This window comes from Polypterus senegalus, chromosome 17 (genome assembly GCF_016835505.1).
Source record: "Polypterus senegalus isolate Bchr_013 chromosome 17, ASM1683550v1, whole genome shotgun sequence".
Classification (NCBI taxonomy): domain Eukaryota; kingdom Metazoa; phylum Chordata; class Cladistia; order Polypteriformes; family Polypteridae; genus Polypterus; species Polypterus senegalus.
This window is the reverse complement of record NC_053170.1, coordinates 97,702,436-97,721,880: the sequence shown is the minus strand read 5'-3', so window position 1 is coordinate 97,721,880 and position 19,445 is coordinate 97,702,436. Positions and strand designations below refer to the sequence as shown.

The 19,445-nt window shown below is 42.9% G+C and overlaps 1 protein-coding gene across 1 annotated transcript in view; it reads right to left on the bottom strand.

The window, feature by feature from the left end:
• Positions 1 to 408: 408 nt before the first annotated feature.
• The window catches only part of wdr45b (WD repeat domain 45B), a 34,123-nt gene continuing 15,086 nt past the window's right edge, over positions 409 to 19,445 (bottom strand). The window contains exons 2-10 of the mRNA XM_039739270.1: positions 15,684 to 15,758; positions 10,418 to 10,519; positions 8,330 to 8,417; positions 7,559 to 7,653; positions 4,895 to 5,085; positions 4,464 to 4,549; positions 2,991 to 3,092; positions 2,733 to 2,854; positions 409 to 1,370 (exon numbers count right to left, since the gene is read on the bottom strand). Coding sequence (XP_039595204.1) covers positions 1,264 to 1,370; positions 2,733 to 2,854; positions 2,991 to 3,092; positions 4,464 to 4,549; positions 4,895 to 5,085; positions 7,559 to 7,653; positions 8,330 to 8,417; positions 10,418 to 10,519; positions 15,684 to 15,758 — 968 coding nt within the window. The 3' untranslated portion in view covers positions 409 to 1,263. The remainder of the gene's footprint in view (positions 1,371 to 2,732; positions 2,855 to 2,990; positions 3,093 to 4,463; positions 4,550 to 4,894; positions 5,086 to 7,558; positions 7,654 to 8,329; positions 8,418 to 10,417; positions 10,520 to 15,683; positions 15,759 to 19,445) is intronic.

Genomic DNA, 19,445 nt, shown 5'->3' with positions numbered 1-19,445 from the left:
CACGGTGATCAGCCAATCAGTGACTTGACCTTTCCATCTCACTCTCTTCAGCCCCCTTCACATTTTCTGTTGCAGCCTTTTGCTAAAATCCTATTAATCCAAACCACCATTCCAGTGTGTCAGTCCTGGTGGCATCTTTGATTTTGTTAGACTGCACATCTCTGTCATCCGTTTTAAATAGTCAGTCTTAGTATAAAACGCAGTCTTTTTGGTTTTTGGCACTCTTGCAGTGTCAGAGCCTGGCAGTTGCGGCCCCCTGCCCACTACCCAGCCCAGTTTGGTGGACAGAATTAAACTTTGGCAACATGAGAAAAGGTGACTGTTCTCTTGCTCATTTTTGCCCCCAAACTCTCTCCCCCTGCTTATTGTCAATTCACAGGTTTTCAATGAAGCAGCAGCCAGTAACAGTTGGTTTTAAATGAAATGTTTATTTGTCGCGACTGGCGTTAGTACAAAAAGAGTATGAAAGCAGTTACTGACATTTAGAGGCGAGCCAGAGAATAGAGTTGAGTCAATCCCACCAGTGGTGATCACAGCGCTTACCTCTCATGTGTTCTGACACCACATGGTGCAGGACCAGTCTGCAGTCCCGATGCCAAAGAAGTGAAAAAGTTAAAGCAGCTGGCCTTGCACTCCACGCCATTTTGTAGATGACCTCCTTCCGTCCATCCAGGGGGTACACTGAGCGACAAAATTAGATGGGAATTCCTATTGGATGCCACCTTGCAGCTGGTATGGCGGGGGGGGCGTGGGTGCCTGCCTCTAAACACAAGCTTTGCTGACAGATACACGTGTCAAGTGCAGCACTAAGTATTGTATTTGATGAGGTTGATCACACGCACAGTGAGACGAGAAGACAGCACAGCCTCTTTGATGCCTGCTACTAGGTGATGTTGGGATGGGAATGTTCTATGCGACAAGCTCATTCACGACAGCAGTCCGCTGTGGAGCTCATTAGTGTGAAGGATGGGCAGACTGTCTGCTTTGTTCACTTCAGGTGTAATAAAAATTCACCTGGATATGAACCCCATTGTCCCTCCACACCCAAAAAACCCCAGCTGTCCACATTGGCAGAGAAACCGCACTTGTATATAAAAATGGCCAGAGCCATCTCCCAAACCCCGATGACAGGCTACAGAAGTTACACCATGCAGGAAGCGGGCCCCTCCAGCAAGATTCTAATCACGAGTCTATTTGCTGAGGTCCTGCACTGCAATGCCGGATGTGAAAGTTGAAAAGACGAGTCCTTCAGATTCAAAACAGTCAGATTTTATCATCCGTCATTTCCAAAAACTGTGCGTATACGTCCCTTGAACATTCTCCTTTTTGGTTAAACAAGAATTTGTAGTAACTTCCATCTGCGCAGATTGCTGAAGGAGGGTGGAAAAGAAAAGCTACAGTAAGGAACAGAAATACATTTTTAAACTGCACAATACGAAATCTTAATTTCACTTAAGTGAAAGGCACGTTCAGTTCAGAGGTACAAAGGGAAATTGAAACACCCCAGTTCTGTCCATGGACAATAACTGACGAGCACCATTTCAGCTTAAAGAAATAAACCACCTGAAAATGATCCGTTACTGAACTCCTAGCGTTTGTAATGCTGGTTGAGAAAAAAGAAAAAAAAAATCTCACGTCTACATGCAGAATATAAGATAATAAAGTTCTGATAGAATAATTATTAATGGAGACCAGCGCTGGACAACAGCAAACTGTCAAAAACCACCATTGGTGGGGGGAGAAAAGTATTGTGTTGCTTAACCCACAAATCAAGTCATCCAGTTGTAGGCTAACAACCTACCACACGTGTATGTTTACTAAGTTATTAAACGCTTTCATGAATAAAAATGTCATGTGCAGAGACTCAAATAAGTGTACAAATAGGAAATGCGTCCCAACAGGACCAAGCTTTTGAATTGAAGGCCCAGCACTTACCCTCATTCACTGGGCAAGAGCCCAGTCTTCACCTCAAGTCATCCAGTCGTATGCTAAACACGTTTATTTTTACTAAAATGGTTAAATGAAAATGCACTGGTGAACAAAACTGGAACACACGGGGACACAAATGAGCATCTGAATTGAAGACCCGCCTCCCCGCTTTACTCCTTGGCTCAGCAGCTGCTTATTCTAAAACTGCGCTTCACGTGATGTCAACATTGTGAAGTGCACTGAGAAGCGAGTACAACTAAAGATTTAAAGTTAAAGAGAGGTGCATCTGGAGGAGAACACGCCTTGGACATGTGAACATCCGAGGGGCTTCAACAAGCACAAGGTCAGTTCACCTGTGGTGTGCTCACTTGACCACTGCTAGCTTGTCCTGTTGTGGATGTGAATTGAACTGTAATGACGGGTGGCGGGTCTACAATTTTAAACGATCGATTATGTTTGAGTGTGTTCTATTTTTGTTCACAAGAGTGTTTTCTAATTTTAGAGAAAAAAAACTGTAAAGCATACACCTGGATGATCTGACGTGTGTCACACGAGTAATGAAAGATTTTCATGGACGTTTTGGTATTGTTTGCAGTTGGTCTCCATACGTGCCTAATCTATCAGACACTTTTTCCCTCCTTTCTGCATGAAAACACTACATTTTTACTTTTGTATCTCAGTCACCACTACAAGCTACATACTTAAGACCTTCTGCAGGTGTAAATGGCCTATTGTGGAAAGGCTAACCCCCTGCCTCTCTGCCATTTACAAAGCACCAGCCAGTAAGACGGGTTCTGCCTTACCAATGACTGCATTTGGCTCTGTCCCAAAGGCACAAACACATGGTGATCCAGACGGCACCTGGAACTTGGAGAAACTCCACTTGGAACTGAAATATTTTGGAAGGAAACTTGCTGAGGCCAAGCTAGAAAGGTCAAAGTGAAAAAAAGAAAGGTCAGTCTGAAACGTGTTTTTTTTTTGTCAGCATCCTAAAAGTGCATCGATATCATTCACATTCATCACTTTATATAAGCATTCCAGAACAAGTCACTGGGACTCACCTTGACTGTTTGTTCCTTTTTGGGTCCTCAGCTGCAAAAATATGGACGGTACCGTGGTCACTGGAGACACAGATGAGAGACGCGTCTTGGTTGAAATTTATACTGCAAAGAAAACACAGTGGCCATCATTAAAGTGTTTTGTGTGCCCCTGCCAGTTAGCCCTTGCATGGCTGCCCTGCTGTCCTGTTCAGTAAGTTGCTTTGTGTAAAACTGTAAACTAAGTAAATAAACACTACTCGATATTTAGAATTCTAGTAAGGAGCACATAAACCTGAGGTTAAAACAACATGGAGCAGCATTTGGGCATCTTGATTGATTTTATTTGCCCACTAACAGAGGTTCCCTGGCAGCCAAGCTTTAGGTTTTTAGGAATTACAAAACTGCTGGCTTGTCTGGCTGCTATTGTCAAAGTACAGACTTTTTAATATCTGCTGTATTAACAGACCAGTAAGGAATTGCTCAGGGTTCCGGCCCTCTCCGTCTGAGGACAACGGACTCGGTGACTGCAGATCAGTGTGTGGCAGTTCACTCTGTTGTGCTCAAAAAAATAAATTCCATCAGATCAGTGACCAGCAGGGTTTTTAACTGTAATGGTACCACGTATGCTGAGAGTAAAATAAGGGGCACTGCACTATTTCTCTCTGCTGAGAAATTCACTTGGGGTGACACTATGTGCCCTCCCCGAGATGTAAGCAACCGGGCCGCAGGATTACATGGCAGCCTTCTTCACCACTGTGCCAATGAAGTGCAGCTGGATAAGCTGCTGCTGCTTTACTGACTGGGAGGCCTTACTTCACTGCCAGGCTCTCTGAGTGAGGATGGGTAACAGAGTGGGGCAGGACCCCGAGTGATTCATTGTCGCCAACAGTGTAGACCACTGCTTAAGGAAGGCCCCATTCCCATTACACGACAAACAGAGGAGTCGGAGTTGATGGTGCCATAACTTGAGGAGTCAGAGTCAAAGGGGCTGCATTTACTGACTCCACAGCCCTGACTGCCAAATCCAACTACAAGTCATGTAATACGACATCAGCTTTAGACTGAATCAGGCTGCAGTTGGCTCGCTGTGCAAACTCAAAGAGTTATTTGATCTGCCTGAGCATCTTCTGTTAACATTTAAGTGACTGAGAAAGAAGGCATTATATAAAACAGTGACTATTTAGTCAGCTCTTGTTTAACAGCCTTCTAAAGTTCCTTAATCTGAGCCTTGGTTTTCTTCTCTGATGTCATGCTGATGCCATTTTGAGAAGAGGTGGTAGCACAGACAAATATAGCTGTCACTTAAGGGGGGAAAAAAAGCCAAATGTGTTTTGTGCCTTCTAAATGTTTTACTCATTTACAGCTTCTTTCATTGCATCGTCTGATTTAGATTATGCCCTGCAAGTTAAATTTGAGCCAACCTAGAGAGTATTAGCTAGAGCCAGTGAATGACATGTTCCATCATGTGCGCTTATCTGTTAACAGGGGGTTTACCAGTAAATATTTGCCGCCTGCGATCCCCTCCTCAGCTCCTGGATCAGATGTCCAGCTGTAGTGTCAAATATCCTTATCAAGGTCCCCTGGTAAAGAAGGAAACACAAGCTGATTAGGAGGCCTGACTTTTTCCTGTTGAACTCGAATTTCCTACTTGGTGGAACGGGTGGGGGAGTTGGGGGGGCAGCTCCTGGTAACCTGGGCTGAGTCTGTAATGCGCAAAGACATCCATGCAGTTTGTACGTCCTAAATGAGTTAAAAGGGGGAAAAAAAAAAAACAACAAAAAGGAGGAGAGCAAACTGCAGATTTTCAAATGTGGGCATGCTGGGATTAGTTGACCAATTCAGTTGTAAAATTGTGAATGTCTTTATGGGTAAAACGTAACAGTGAAATATGATAAAACAAAAAGTAGAGTCGCAGCTCCGCTTACTTTCTCCGACGCCGTGGCAATGCGTGTGCCTTGAAGATTTAGGGCGATGCAGCTGAGGGCTCCTTCGTGTGCCGGTATGTCTACAGGGGGCTTTTCTGTGTTTGCCAGGTCTACTATCTGCACATGGCCGGTGTGAGTGCCAGGGAAGGCCAGCAAGGAGTTGTTGCTGTTTGGACACAAAACACAAAGACCTGCAAGAAGAACAGACGTCACATGTAAAGCTTCATTTGGGAGAAAACTGCTGCAAGTTAGAAACAACTTCAAAAAAAGAAAAGGTAAACTGAGAAAACATCAATAATTTATTACAGCACACACTACAAAAGTATAAACTCGTTTCTGTGGATAAAGGGGAGGGGCCATTATTAAAGGAAATAATCCACACAAACATGAAATTTTTTGTTATCTGTTACTTACCCCATGTGGTTTTTAGTTATAGCCCAGAAAATTTTTTTAATTTCATGTTTTAATAGAGAACGGAGAGAAAGTTCCTGATAAAATGGACTTAGTGGGGGGCCAGTGCCGAGCAATGGCAAAAGATGGCCGTCTTCCCACTTTGCTTAAAGAAACCAATTAGTTCCTGTACTCTGTAGGCCCTGGGCCACTGCATTCCCACTATACAACAGGGGCCGTAATCTTTGTGCAAAATGCATGACATGCAAGTTAAGGTGGTGCAGTGCAAAGTGAGTTGTGTTTGGGAGGTCACAGGTCGGACACCCCCACCTCACTGCTTCATTTTGAATGGAGGGGATTCTTGCTCTGATGTGGTCCATGTCGCAGCACAACAGGGAGATGGCTGTGAAGAGTGATGTGGTACAACTTAGGGTGCGATTAGAAATTCACTACAGGGAACCACCCGCAGGGGTGCAGATTACACTCTACAACACTGTGGACCAGGCGCGCTTAACTAGTCAGGGCCTTATAGGGCACAGGGTCTGACTGGAAAACAAAAGCCTGAAAACGTACCAAGTATGTCCTCTCCGAGTTTCCACAGAAGAAAACATGTCTTCTGTGTCTTCGAACACGTGTTTGTCACAATAAAAAAGGACCTGGAAAGAAACATTTTATCACACATACCTGGTCCTTTTTTTTTTTTTATAAAGGTAAGGACATGTTTTCTATTCACGTGTGTGAGTTCTTACATAAATCAATAAAACCGACGACAGGGCAAAAAACAGTTTACTGTGATTTGGTCTCTTGAGAGGAAACTGCAAAACGGGGTGAAAGGTTATCGAGGAAGAAGGTAAGCGATGAGCTATCATGCACAGCTGTTTTCTTTTAAAATGATCAAATCTCATAATACTGTTTTTGGGGGTTTTTTTGGTTCAAAAACTCTTTTAAAATGTGTGTATAATCGGAAGGCATGGATCAATACTCAACTGTCATGGCGTGAAAAATTAACATATTTGGTTCTTATGACTTTTGTTTTCTGAGTCTTCCATGCCTCATAAGGCCCCAGTTATAATATGGCAGGACTGGCTCCGTATTTGTTTTTTAAATTTATTTCAAACTCTTTACCTTTAGAGCACAATTTTATGTGGCAAATGCATATACATCATGTTTGTGAAGAAGTAACTTTGACTTGAGAAATACCAAACTTATCCTTTAAGGGGTTCATCTTGTACCCTTATGCAGGAACTGCCATGCAAATGACAGTATGGTGGCTCGTTACTAGCATGTCTGAATGGATACAGTTCCGGACAGATAGGCCCTGACCCCTTAAATCAGGGGTGTCCAACTCTGGGCCTGGAGGGCTGCAGGTTTTCATTCTAACCCGTTTCCTAATCAGTGACCAGTTTTCAATGCTAATTAACTCCTTTCCCCTTCATTTTAATAGCCCGTTTTTAAGGATTCAGTCCTCTGAATTGATTCTTTTCTTCATTAAATGGCAGCCAAACAGAAATGAGATGTGAAACGAGCCAACAGACGACCAGCTAAACTACAATCTCTTAATGAGAAGCCAATTCTTGTTGTTAATTAAACCCGTTATTTAATTCCACGGCTTGTTGCTTCTCTCATTCCACCACAGCAGACATTTCCAAAACTGATGATTTTCTGTTTTTTTCTAAGAACAACGTCAAAATGTTTCGGTGACCTGGGAGATCAGCCTTACAGAGACCTTCACCTTTCTTTATTTTCAGATATTGTGTGATGGGCACAGGTGAGCTGGTTGTGTGGCAGATTGTTTTGTGTCTCATTATTATTTGGCTGCTAATAAAAGAAAAAGAGACAACTAAGGGCAGAGTCAAGTTGATTAAAACAAATGCAAAAGAAGTTAATTAGCAGCAAAAACCGGTCACTAATGAAGATGCTTAGAATGAAAACCTGCAGCCACTGCAGCCCACCAGGACCGGAGTTTGACACCCGTTTCTCGTGAAAGCCATTTAATACAGTTTATATGAGGCCTAGCTAACATAGAGGTCTAAGGGACACTTGTCTGAACAGACTGCAGATGGCCACTGCAGTAATTTCTTGGTTTATAATGGACTGTAACCATTGTCTTATGTCAGTCTTAGTACTGTGCCTCATATGTAAATTCTTCATACATGATGTACTTTTGGATTTCAAGACTCTGGTAAACAATCAAAAAACAAATTTGTGCACATCACTTGTGAAAGGAATCTAATCATAACTGCATTAAGAGGAAAGGGAACAAAAGAAAGCGACCTTTGGGGTTGTAGCAGGTCTCAAACACATGAAGCTGATGAGGGTTGTGGGTAAACGTGAACACCTTTATCATGGAGTCTAGGACTACCACAATCCTGAAAAGACAAAAAACAAAACACCACTGACACACTTGGCACCGCTCTGCAAACACCAATTAATTGCGTTTACGAAACACAAAAGACAAAAGGTATCAAGACGTCAAGACCCCTCGTCCCATACGAGCTGCAGGAGACAATAAAGCTGGGCTAGCAGGCAGATGCAGTGGCTGAAGAATGCCTACTGGAATTATGTGACATTTTTGAATTAAAATAAATTTTTATTCAGTCATTAAAAATGGTGGGCAACCATTTGGCAATCCCCATTAGTTGGGGGTTGGTTCCCAATATGTATATGCATCTATGACAAGGTCGGGTTCACCTAGAGGACCCTGACAGAGGGAGGGTGAGAAGAATACACCTCTGAGGCCACCTCACCCGGCAGATTGTAGGTCATAATGCCTTCTTGCGCCTCCAGATTTTTGGTGTTTTCACTGGAGGAGCATCACCGTCCTGCTCGAGTTTTATTGCATTCCCACAGTACTTCTCTTAAGACCATTGAAACACATGAGAAGACTGTCTCATTTCAAATGACCAGTAACAATCCCTTCATTAAGGAAGGCCAAAGTGAGTAATGAGGGGCATCACTTATCCTCAGCAGACCCACAACAGCAGCATTTCCACTCACCACTCACAAAACAGGCAGGAGGAGATAACCAAACACATGAAAGCTTACCGGTCTCTCCGTAACTTGACAGCCTTCACTTCTGTTGAAAATTCAATTTCAATGACCGTCTTTTTTTTCAAATCATCCCAGATCATCACTGGTAAAACATAAAAAGAGACAAGGCGATTCAGTCCTTGTTGGCATTCCTTTGGGTACACTTAAGTGTTACAATTAAATCCACCAACACACTTCACATTCAAAAGTTGTGAAACTGATGTCGTCCTGTGGTGTCAAAATTGTTTTGAGTGACCACTTGGGTCAACTCTCTGGACTGACTTTCTGGAACCGCGAGCCACTCTGTGCACTTTTATTGTCAGTCTAGTCTCTAAACTTTGCCTCCACGCACCTCTAAGTGGGTCCTTTTAACTGAAATGTTAATCGCACTGTATAGCACCTTTGACCTGCAATATTCAATGCATTCTAATAAATATCATCAGCTGCTTGGTGCCACAGTGGTCAGCAAAACCTGCTGTCTGGCAAATCCACACTTGGTCGAAATCCACATGCAGTTTGCTCTTTCTGGGCTTTCCACCCCTTGAGACAGTCCAGTTGTCCTCCCAAATTCCCAAAGGCCAACTAGCAACTCTAAATTGTGTGTACGTGAGCCCAGTCTAGGTTTGGTTCTAGTGTGGTGCCCAATGCTGTCTGGACTGGCTCCAGCACCCTGTGACCCTGAACTGGACTGGTCAACACTTAGTGTCTTGTCACCTCCTGCAGCAAATTAAACAATTTGTTAAATCTGTAGCTGTGTGCACAAAACGGAGATCAGTACTGCCTGAGAAGTCATGATATGCAGGTCGGGGAGAACGCTGGCATTTAACATCTGGGGGTGACCTGTAGAATCTGGGCCTCTTTCTTTAGAACTTTCCTGTTAGCCCTGAGTGGTCTGCACCAGTTTACAGTCACACACACTGGAGGACTCCCTCAGCCTGACTATCAGCCATCTTCTGAAAAATTAACAGCTTCTGGATAGGACCTCTGTTAGGATGACTAAGTTCTTGTCTGTTTGAAAAGTCCTTCCCTCAAAAGTTTATTCTCACTCATTGCAGCTCTGTACCTTAACAATGTGGCGCTCTATTCTTTTTTTATTTAAGTACATATTCGGACGGTCACTGAACTTCCCAGTTTAACATGATGGATCAATCAAGGGAGCCTAATGTGAGATGATGTCTTCCATAGCAAAGTGTGCACCCACTTTGTGCCCCCATCCCCTTTAGAACTAAATGCAGGAATGAACCTCAAAATATTAAGCATCACTAAAATAAAGTTTTAAAACTTCGAGTGAATAATGTCTGCAAATTAGTCCTCATATTGAGCATAATGCTGATCCAAATTATTAAATGGCATGTAAACTAAGAAACAACCAACGTGAACAGTCAGTCAGTCAGCCAGCCAGCCATCCGTCCAGGATGTAGTCAGCTTATGCAGTTCAGGGTCTTGGGCAGCGGGTGCCTATGTCAGCAGCATTGGGCACATGGCTGGGGCCTCAGTTACCCACACCAGGCTACTTTAACCCAAGGTGAACATCTTTGGAGATGTGGGTGGAAAACCAAAACACCACATAAGAAATGACCAGACTAGGGTCTGAGCGGAGGACTTGTGAGGTTATGGCCAGTGGTGCAAGGAGGAGTGGGCTAGAAGTAAAGCCACTGTGCGGCACAAATCTGCGGCCATATCTGCTGCTGCCTACTGGAGATGTCCTCCCCTTTAATACAGAGGTGGAACTGTCGTCCCATGACTCAATGTGGCGGGTGCACACTCCTTTCTGCTGTCTCAGGGTGGACGTCTTGAGAGAGTGGGGGGCTGTCAATCTTGAGTGACTCATGGCGAGTGACGGGGATGTGTGGCAGCAGCACAGCACCAACAGACTTCTAAATGAGTGCCATCCCTTTAAACTCCAATTACCTGATGCTCTTTGCCACAGGTGAGCCGCTACCTATAGACACAAAATGAATTCTGCTGTGACAGCTTTGATATTTTTATTAGACTATGCTGAGTAGCACAGCTACTAACTAATCCAAAACAGTCCCAGTTTCTCCAGACCACCCAAATGAAAAGACTGTCACTTTAAAATGACTGGACTGTGTTATACACTACCTTTATTGGGGGGATATTTTGGCTTCTTTCCACCACCAACCAATGCTAAATAATTACATCGGAAGAGCATTTCAACATGGCCAACACCTCCCTCAAGGAACTCTGCAAGTAAAGAAAAAAAAAAGAAAGATTAAACAAGTTTTAGATACACGACCAGGACTCAGGAGTGACCAACATGCCAAAGATGCAACATAAAATCATCCAGAAAGACACAAAAGGTCCCTTAAAAAACATCCAAAAACCAAGAACAGCAGGCTTCTCCTGCCTTCATTATTTGATAAATTTCTTGAGCTTCTGTTCAAATTAAATTTCCCCCTTGTTACAAATAAGCTGGTTCGTTCCATCTAGCTATCAGCCTGCCATACTGTACCTTTAGCCTATCGATTAGTGGTTAACTATCCATATCTACCTACAAGGGGGAATCTAAAAGCTGCCGGGGTTATTAAAAAATATCAATTATAAAACAAACAGCAATCCTTTGTAGCCTTCCTAGAAGTCCTCTGCTCGAGTTGAAATACGCTTGTCCCGGCTCTTCTCTCATTCCTCAAAACATATCCTGTACTCATCAGGTCTTCAGCCTCCTGTGGTTTTTTTTCTGGATTTCTACCTCGATCGCCAATTTACTTTGTTTCAGTCCCAATTTTAATCTTGGGAACAAAAACAAGTCACAAGTGAGTGCGATCAGGTGAACATGTCGTACGATTTGAAGCAACAACCACATTACTTTTGATCAAAAACTCCATAATGCGGTGTGTGAGTGCTCTGCCACAGTGCAAAATGCAGTTCTGGGTGCTGCACTTCTCCAGTCAGTTGTTTCCCGATACTTTTCCGCAGATCAGTGTAACGTCACTGTTTGCCAGTCTGTCCACTGGGAATAATAACTTTATGAACAATGTTGAAAAACGCAATCATCAGAGTCTGTTGAAAATCTGCCATGCCGGCATGGAGAAAAATAATTACTCAATTCATCCACGCAATTATAGAATAAATGACAGGAATAAGCACTCGATCACTCGACACACTGATTAACCAGACTCATAGGCACGATACCTAGTGGCATATTTGACAACTACCCCCTAATCCTGTGCTACTCATTAATTACAGGCTGTTTTGGGTCCCCCCTCGTATCTATCCAGAAAGATACTGGGCAAAAAACAGGCTTTACTGGAGAGGCACAGGGCAGAAACCACTGCTCACCAAGACCAACATAAACGTCATCTCCCGTTTGACATGAAGTACGTGGAAGACCTCGGAGATTTTTGAGGGAAGCCTGTGGAGTGCTTTGCACCACACGGGTCTCACCGCACCTGGCACTCCACAATAAGAACGTCATGTCAGCAGTCACCCTGAATGTGACCTGGAATTGGCTGGAGTGGGTTTCAGGTACATGTTACGTCTATGTAAATTTTTTTTTTTTTTAATTTTGGATAATTAATTCCTTTTCCAGCATAAGAATGTACATTAAACGGTGGCCATCCTGCATAAATATTTTCTTAAATTTCACATTGGTGACAGTCTGCAGAACCTTACCCAGCACTCCTTTCTGGTTGTTCCACACTGGACTGACAGTTTTACTCTGTGCAGTCAGTTCCACTACAGACTTTTCTATTTATTTTCCTAGACAAGTTTTTACCGTTTCAGAACGTCGAGCCAACAAGACTCCGAGACGAGATGACCAAGATGCAGAATCCTTGTACTCTGTCTGTAGCCGAATCAAAAAGGACGCATAGGTAGGAGGAGCACATTTGTTACTCTATACTCATAATTTGATTTTCTTCTATATTTTTTAAAAATAATTTTTATATCTCAATGTTGTAAACATTACTGTTTATACCAAGATATTTAATAAAATAACGCTTTGCATCAGTTTTACTATTTGTGTTTGGAATAATTTGAATTCAATCCTGGCATTCTGTTTAATGAAGTCAGATTCAGCCACTCTTCTCACAGAACACGTCTTTCCCACCATGCTGCTCAAATTATCGGTTTATATTCTTTCTTCTGTGTTACGCAAAGGGTTAAGCTGTCCACCCACAAACTGGACCAGCACTGCACTGCACCACAATCTGAACATCTGATGAGTGAGAGAAGACCACTCAGTCCATCAAGCTGCTTTGTTAGCTGACAGCTCAGGCGTCGCTCAGTCTCATCCAGATTCTTCGTAAAGGCGGTCATAGTTCCTGTGCCATGACTCAGTAGTTTGTTGCAGATTCTCAGAACACTTCTGAGTAAAGAAGTGCTTCATGACTTCAGTACTAAATGCACATCCCTGTAATTTAAGGTGGTGTCTTTGTGTATGTGACTTGCCATTTTGCCAAAAGAATTCAGCAGGATCAGCTTTATCAATACCTCTGTGAATTCTGAAGACCTGAATTAGGCCCCCACGCAGCCTCCTCTGTTCGAGACTAAACAGATTTAATTCTCTTAGCCCGATACAGTAGGGTACTCCCTTCAGTTCCATGATGCATTTGGCTGCTCTCCTCTGCACAGTTTTAAGCTGCTGTGTCTTTCTTGTAGTGTGGTAACCAGAGATGTTCTACATACCTCTAAGGATTCTGGTCTCCTCTCCATTCCAAAGACATACATGCTGCTATGTCTTCTTTGTAAGAATATCACTGTATTATATAAAAAATCTTGGAAGGAGACGAGACAAAATTTTCTGAGAGAGAAACTTTCACATCCTGCGAGACGAGACTTCGTGCCAAGAGATTTAACCACGCCCGGGGCCAGAAAAAAGACAAAGAGTAGATGACAAAGTACAACGCTGTAAAGAGTTTAAAAACGTTGGCGCAATACACATGCAGAACAGGTTTGAGATAATGGAAGTACAAAAATTCTAAAGTCACAAAAAAAATTATAGTAAAGATCGAATTAGCGCAAACAAACGGAAAATATTACTCTGTGAAATAACGGAACAGCGAAATGAGATTGAATATATTGTTCATATTTAAAGTTTAAGTCAGATACTTGTAGATCATCTAATTTGTGTTGTCATCTGGGAAAAGTAGTGTTTGTAGTTAGTAGTGTTGAAGAGGCGTATCCGCGAGAATTAAAGGATTTGTTGTTTGGTGAAAGTGAAATCCTGAAAGAGAAAATTTCAAGCCACGCGAGACAACAGCTTATGCAAAGAGATTTGGAAAAGTACTGCCCACATAACCACGCACACGGTTCAGTCATTTCTCATCTGCGCGAATGCTATTGTCAGACGCATTTCTTGTAGAGAGAAAGAAACGATATTCACTCACGGGCAGTTATACATTGCGTTGTCATGATGTAATTCCAAACACGGAATCAAAATTCAATGCGACATTGACAAAAAGGTAAAAGTGAAAATCGATCAAAAATATGGACATACGTGATATGACACAAGTATGTACAAATTGTTTGGCTTTAAACTTTAAGTCAGAGACTTGTAGATCGTTTAATTTGTGTTGCCATCAGGGAAAAGTAGTGTTTCTTCCCAATGAAGAGGCCGATCTGCGAGAATGAAAAGATTTGTTGTTTGGTGAAATCCACATACCCGAGCGGCAGAGACATGAAGTTGCTGGTGTGTAGTACAGGGGGTGGTTGAATAGTCTGTTCATTAATATTATCCTGAACTGTGGCCACTAATATTAATATTGCCACTAGATAACATGTTGGCTGCTGTGATGTATGAACGGATGCCATCTACAAGTTACATCGTAAACTGTCATCAGGGCTGCAGCGTCACACATTTGTGGGTAACGCATGTAAACAGAGGGTAGTGGGCATCTGAACTATGAAAACACCAGTGTGGCGTCACACAACAGAATATTTCACTTGCAGTTTTTTCTTATTAGCCATATTTTGGACAACATTTATTTCTCACGAAAATAATTTACATATGTAAAACCACAGCCACCTGTCTCTCAACAATTCGCATCTGACACTTCAAAGAAGTTCCAGTGGAAACTACGACATGTCATTGCAATGAACTGTGCACAACCAAACTTGTTAGACCCAGCCGAGTTACTGTGTGGCTGGCATGCACAAAGAATTTTCTGCTCCATTTGTCAACTACGAGGTAACTAAAATACTTTATTTTTTTTTTAAAGAGAAAATACATTTTTATTGTGAGATTTTGCTCAATGACAAAATTAATTTCATTATGTTAACCTCAAGCATGACTGGGCTCAGAATTCTGCATAATTACTGTTATTCCTGAGTCAGACTCAGGGTGATGGTAATGATCTGCTTTTACACCGTTAAGCACAAATAAACTTCAGGACCGCAATCTGCTGCCATCTAGTGGATAAAATAACACTGTGCTGCAAATAAATCCTGGATATTTCTGTGTGTTTTGCCACTCTTAAGGTAATTCTTCAATAGACACAAGTAGCACAGAGCCTTCAACTAAAACACAATGGTGTATAAGTGAGAAGCCAGTTTAAGGTCCAACTGAAACCAAAGCATTAGTTGGATCAAGTGATCGCGAGGATATTGTGAGCTGGTCATCAGACGGTGACGTGGATATGAAACTGATTCATATGGCACTGTATGAGCAAACTGCCTCGATATGCCCGGTGTAATACTGCAGCAGGGTGCAAGTAGGTGCATGGCCAAAAGGCCCCCCTAAGCACTGTTCACGATGCTGTAACTGCCAATGTTTATGTCAGGGGAAATGTGGGAGCCACTAAACCTTGTGCAGTGATAGCCTACACTAACACAAGGTGCACGTCAAACGTGTGGATCAGCCACTGACATCCTATCTTCTCATACGAAAAAATATAATAATAATAAGTGTGCGAAGAAATACGCGTGTACTGTTCCAACTGCACCGGTTTCAAGACATGTGACATGAAAGACGTGAACTAAATGTGTATCAGTAATAGCGGTGGACACTCAGACTTTTCCTACTGTGATTATACTGACCATTTGGCGTTTACAAGTTTCCATTACATGTAATAACATTTTTTCAAGTTGAAAAAAAAATTCAACATTTTTGACTCACCAAGGAGGCTACAATAACTCCTCTATTTTACAATGGTGTCGGGAATGATTTTGCCTATTCTCACTGTGGCAGTCGATGTGTTAATAAGCAGACACGTTTAAGGGCCTCTTCTCACCTCTCAACATGACCCACGCCGTGCGGCTTCAACTGTGTGTCCTTCAGTTGTTTTCACGTTTGTTTGAGTTGACGGTGCGGGGATGAGAGTGCGCGTCTACCTCATTGCAGTCTGACATTTTCAGCTAATGAGCTCATTCTGGAAACCTCAAGTGCCTTCCTGGCATAAAGTGTGCTTACCTTGCTTTTCCTTCTCTTTGAGTGGATCTGTATTGTAGACCCGAAAGCCATTCTCCATCCCACACGCAAAGCAGCCTGCAAGACAAAAAAGAGCAAATTATGAGATGATCTTACCGACTTGCCCACTTGGGTTTATTGGCTTCATAAAGTCCATTTTGAAATTTAACTTCTAAAAATCATCTGTGTCCTCAGAGAGCAAAAATAAAATTATTATATATATATACACACACACTGTATATATATATAGGAAGTTTAATTTCAGATTTAGAAAGTCATCATCATCTTCTAAATCCTCGGTGTTAAAAATAAACTTTCTGCCCAGTGGGACTAACATGAAAACAGAAGGTGAGCAGCTGGTACATCACAGCACGCCGAGCGAGAGCCTCAGGACGGATGAGCGGCTTTGTTCCCGGAGTGTGTTCAGTTTATCACTGCAACCAAACTCCTGCTCAGGAAACATACCTTCAATGCGTGACACACACTGTATGGCCAGACGTTATGTGGAGAGCCCGCCAAATTAAAACATTAGAACACTCTAGACGAGAACAGGCCATTCAGTCCAACAAAGCTCGCCAGTCCTATCCACTTGTTTCTTCCAAAAAACATCGAGTCGAGTTTTGAAAGTCCCTGAAGTCTTACTGTCTACCACACTACTTGGTCACGTATTCCGAGTGTCTGTGGTCCTCTGTGTAAAGAAAAACTTTCTAATTTTTTGTGCGAAATTTACCCTTAAGTTTCCTATTGTGTCCACGTTCATGTTGCACTCATTTTAAAATAACAGTCTCAATCCACTGCACTAATTCCCTTCATAATTTTAACTCTTTTAGGGCTAATTTTTTTTGTCTCTTTTCTCCCAGGGCTGAATATTTTTCCAAAATCTAAAACACAAAGCAATTGTTTAACATATCAAATCAACAAAAAATATTTACTTTTGACACACGTTACTGTCTTGCACGTTGTTCGAGCCTGCATACTCTATGATTTCACATCCATGTTACACAGCACAGTCTGATCTCGCTCAAAGCAGCCAATTGCCTACAATGCCACATTGCACTGCTTACAGTACGTGTTGCACTGGTGTTTTCTTTTCAGTTGTCTATTGCTGCACTTTCTCACATGTATTGTTTGTGTGTACTGTAGAGAGACAAGTCACCCGTTTGACTTCGTGCCATGCCACTGCCACCAAGTTTTCCGCCCGCATGAAAACCATATTGTCACCTCAGCCTGTGAAGGCTCGTGTCTCCTGTTCACCCTCACTGCGCCACAAGCTCCAATTCCCCTGCTCGGTAGCTCCATGAACAATTCTGGGCATGTATAAAAATTGTCCAAATGTACACGACATGACCCAAATGTTTATATCCCTGAAGCAGCACAACCTGACTTGTCAAGGGACAGTTCTCTCTTTGAAAGAAATACTTTCCTGTATATGTGATTACCGTCAGGCAGAAACCAGTGTGTGCTTCTGCCAGTACAAAATCCTTCATGCCATACTTTGTGGGCTTGTCTGGCATAAACTGGCAGAAAAAAAAGGTGTCCCTTTTATTTTATGATAGATTCATGCACAGACAAATTACGGCCAGGCTGATAAAATTGTTCCATAATGTCAAGCAGGGGCTGAACTTTATTCATGGGGTTATAGCCTGGCTCACCCCTTGGGATTTGCTTGTGGTGATCACAGAAGTGAATAAAACTTTGCAGCAGCACATACCTATCATCACACGGCATAACCTGTCCAAAGCCACCAGGGGACAAAGCACATTTGGAGCAATGCTCCCTGAAGTTATATCACCAGTCTAGTCACATCTTTATTTGTAAGGCCACAAAGCCCTTCATCTCGTCTTTTGTTGTGGGTTTCCACTTTGAAAAACGAGAATGCGGTGCAAGCGCTGCCCACGATTCAAAACATTTCTCTGCCTACCTGCTTGTCTCATTTGACGGTAGCTGAAAAGCAGCATCAGGAGAGAGCAGCCTGAAGTAGTCCAGCGGCTGGTGATCTGTCGTGTCCAACAGCAAGCCATGCTGTCTTGTGAAGTCCGGTAGCCAGTTTGGCCTCCACGGATCAATGTCTGGGTATTCCTCACACATGAACCTTGCCGTAGGTGCGTCGGCTGTGTGAATGTGCTCAGCTGGCAGCCGATCAGCTGGGGTGGCATCGGCTGGTGCCCGATCAGCTGATGCTGGCTCCTCACTCTCTTGCTCGATCTCATGATCGCTCTCAACAAAATCAGATTTAGCAAACTCAGAGTCCGACTCAGTGATAATGCACAAAACATCGTCTGCCGAGTATTTTTTTTTTCTGCACTCGCTTCGCTCCCTCATGAGATGTCAATGCCATCTTGCCTTTGTTTACATTTCGTAACTCACGCACACGCAAGGATTAGATGCTGAGTCAATGAGTCTAACATCCCTCCAAGCTGAGAGGGAATGCCTGTGACGCAACAGTGAGTTTTGTCGCCATTAACAGCTGATTGTCGCCCTCAACCCCTCCTGTCGACAAAAGTCAACATCTGCCCTAAAAGAGTTAAACACTTCAGTCAGGTCTCCTCTTAATCTTCTTCTGCTTAAACTGTAAAGGCTCAGCTCTTTTAATCTTTCTTCATAATTCACCCCCTGTAGCCCTGAATCAGCCTCGTCGCTCTTCTCTGGACCTTTTCTACTGCTGCTATGTCCTTTTTGTATCCTGGAGAGTAAACTGCACACAGGACTCCAGATGAGGCCTCACCAGTGTGTTTTAAAGTTGAGCAGAACCTCCTGTGACTTGTACTCCACACATCAAGGCGCTATATAACCTGACATTCTGTTAGCCATCTTAATGGCTTCTGAAAACTGTCTAGCAGTTGACAGTGTAGAGTCCACTACGACTCCTAAATCCTTCTCATAAGGCATACGTTCGATTTTCAGACCTCGCATTGTGCATTCAGATCTAACAAAACCTAAATTTAATGCAAGCATTAATAACCCCTGTAACCCAGAATCAGCCTAGTCGCTCTTCTCTGGACCTTCTCTTGTGCTGCTATGTCCTTTTTGTAGCCTGGAGACCCAAACTGCACACAGGACTCAAGATGAGGCCTCACCAGTGTGTTATAATGGTTGAGCAGAACCTCCTGTGACTTGTACTCCACACGTCAAGGCGCTATATAACCTGACATTCTGTTAGCCTTCTTAATGGCTTGTCTGGCAGTTGACAGTGTAGAGTCCACTACGACTCCTAAATCCTTCTCATAAGGTGGACTCTAAATTTTCTGACCGCGCATTATGTATTCAAACCTCACAGTTTTACTTCCTATGTGTAATTCTTTACATTTACTGACATTAAATTTCATCTGCCACAAATCTGCCCAAGCCTGTCTGCTATCCAAGTCCTTCTGTGAGGAAATGACAGATTCCAAATGATCTGCCAATCCGCCTCTCTTGGTATCATCTACAAACTTCACCAGCTTGTTACTTATATTCCTATCTAAATCATTTATAGATATTCAAAATAGCAGCAGCCCCAGCACTGCCCTCTGCTGGACACCAGCCTTAACATCGGCCAAGTCTGATGAGGTTCCTTGCACCATCACCCTCTGCTTCCTGTGTCAGCCAATTCTGCACCCATCTACACCCTGAACTGCCACTCCTCGAGGTGACGGAGTTCAGGTGTTTCACGGTTAACAAGTGCATCAAGTCAGCACACATACAAACTAAAGAACTGCCGGCTCGTTTGTCAAAAACGTTTTGATCAAATGAGGTACTGCAGGTTCATAAATACCCAAAATAACT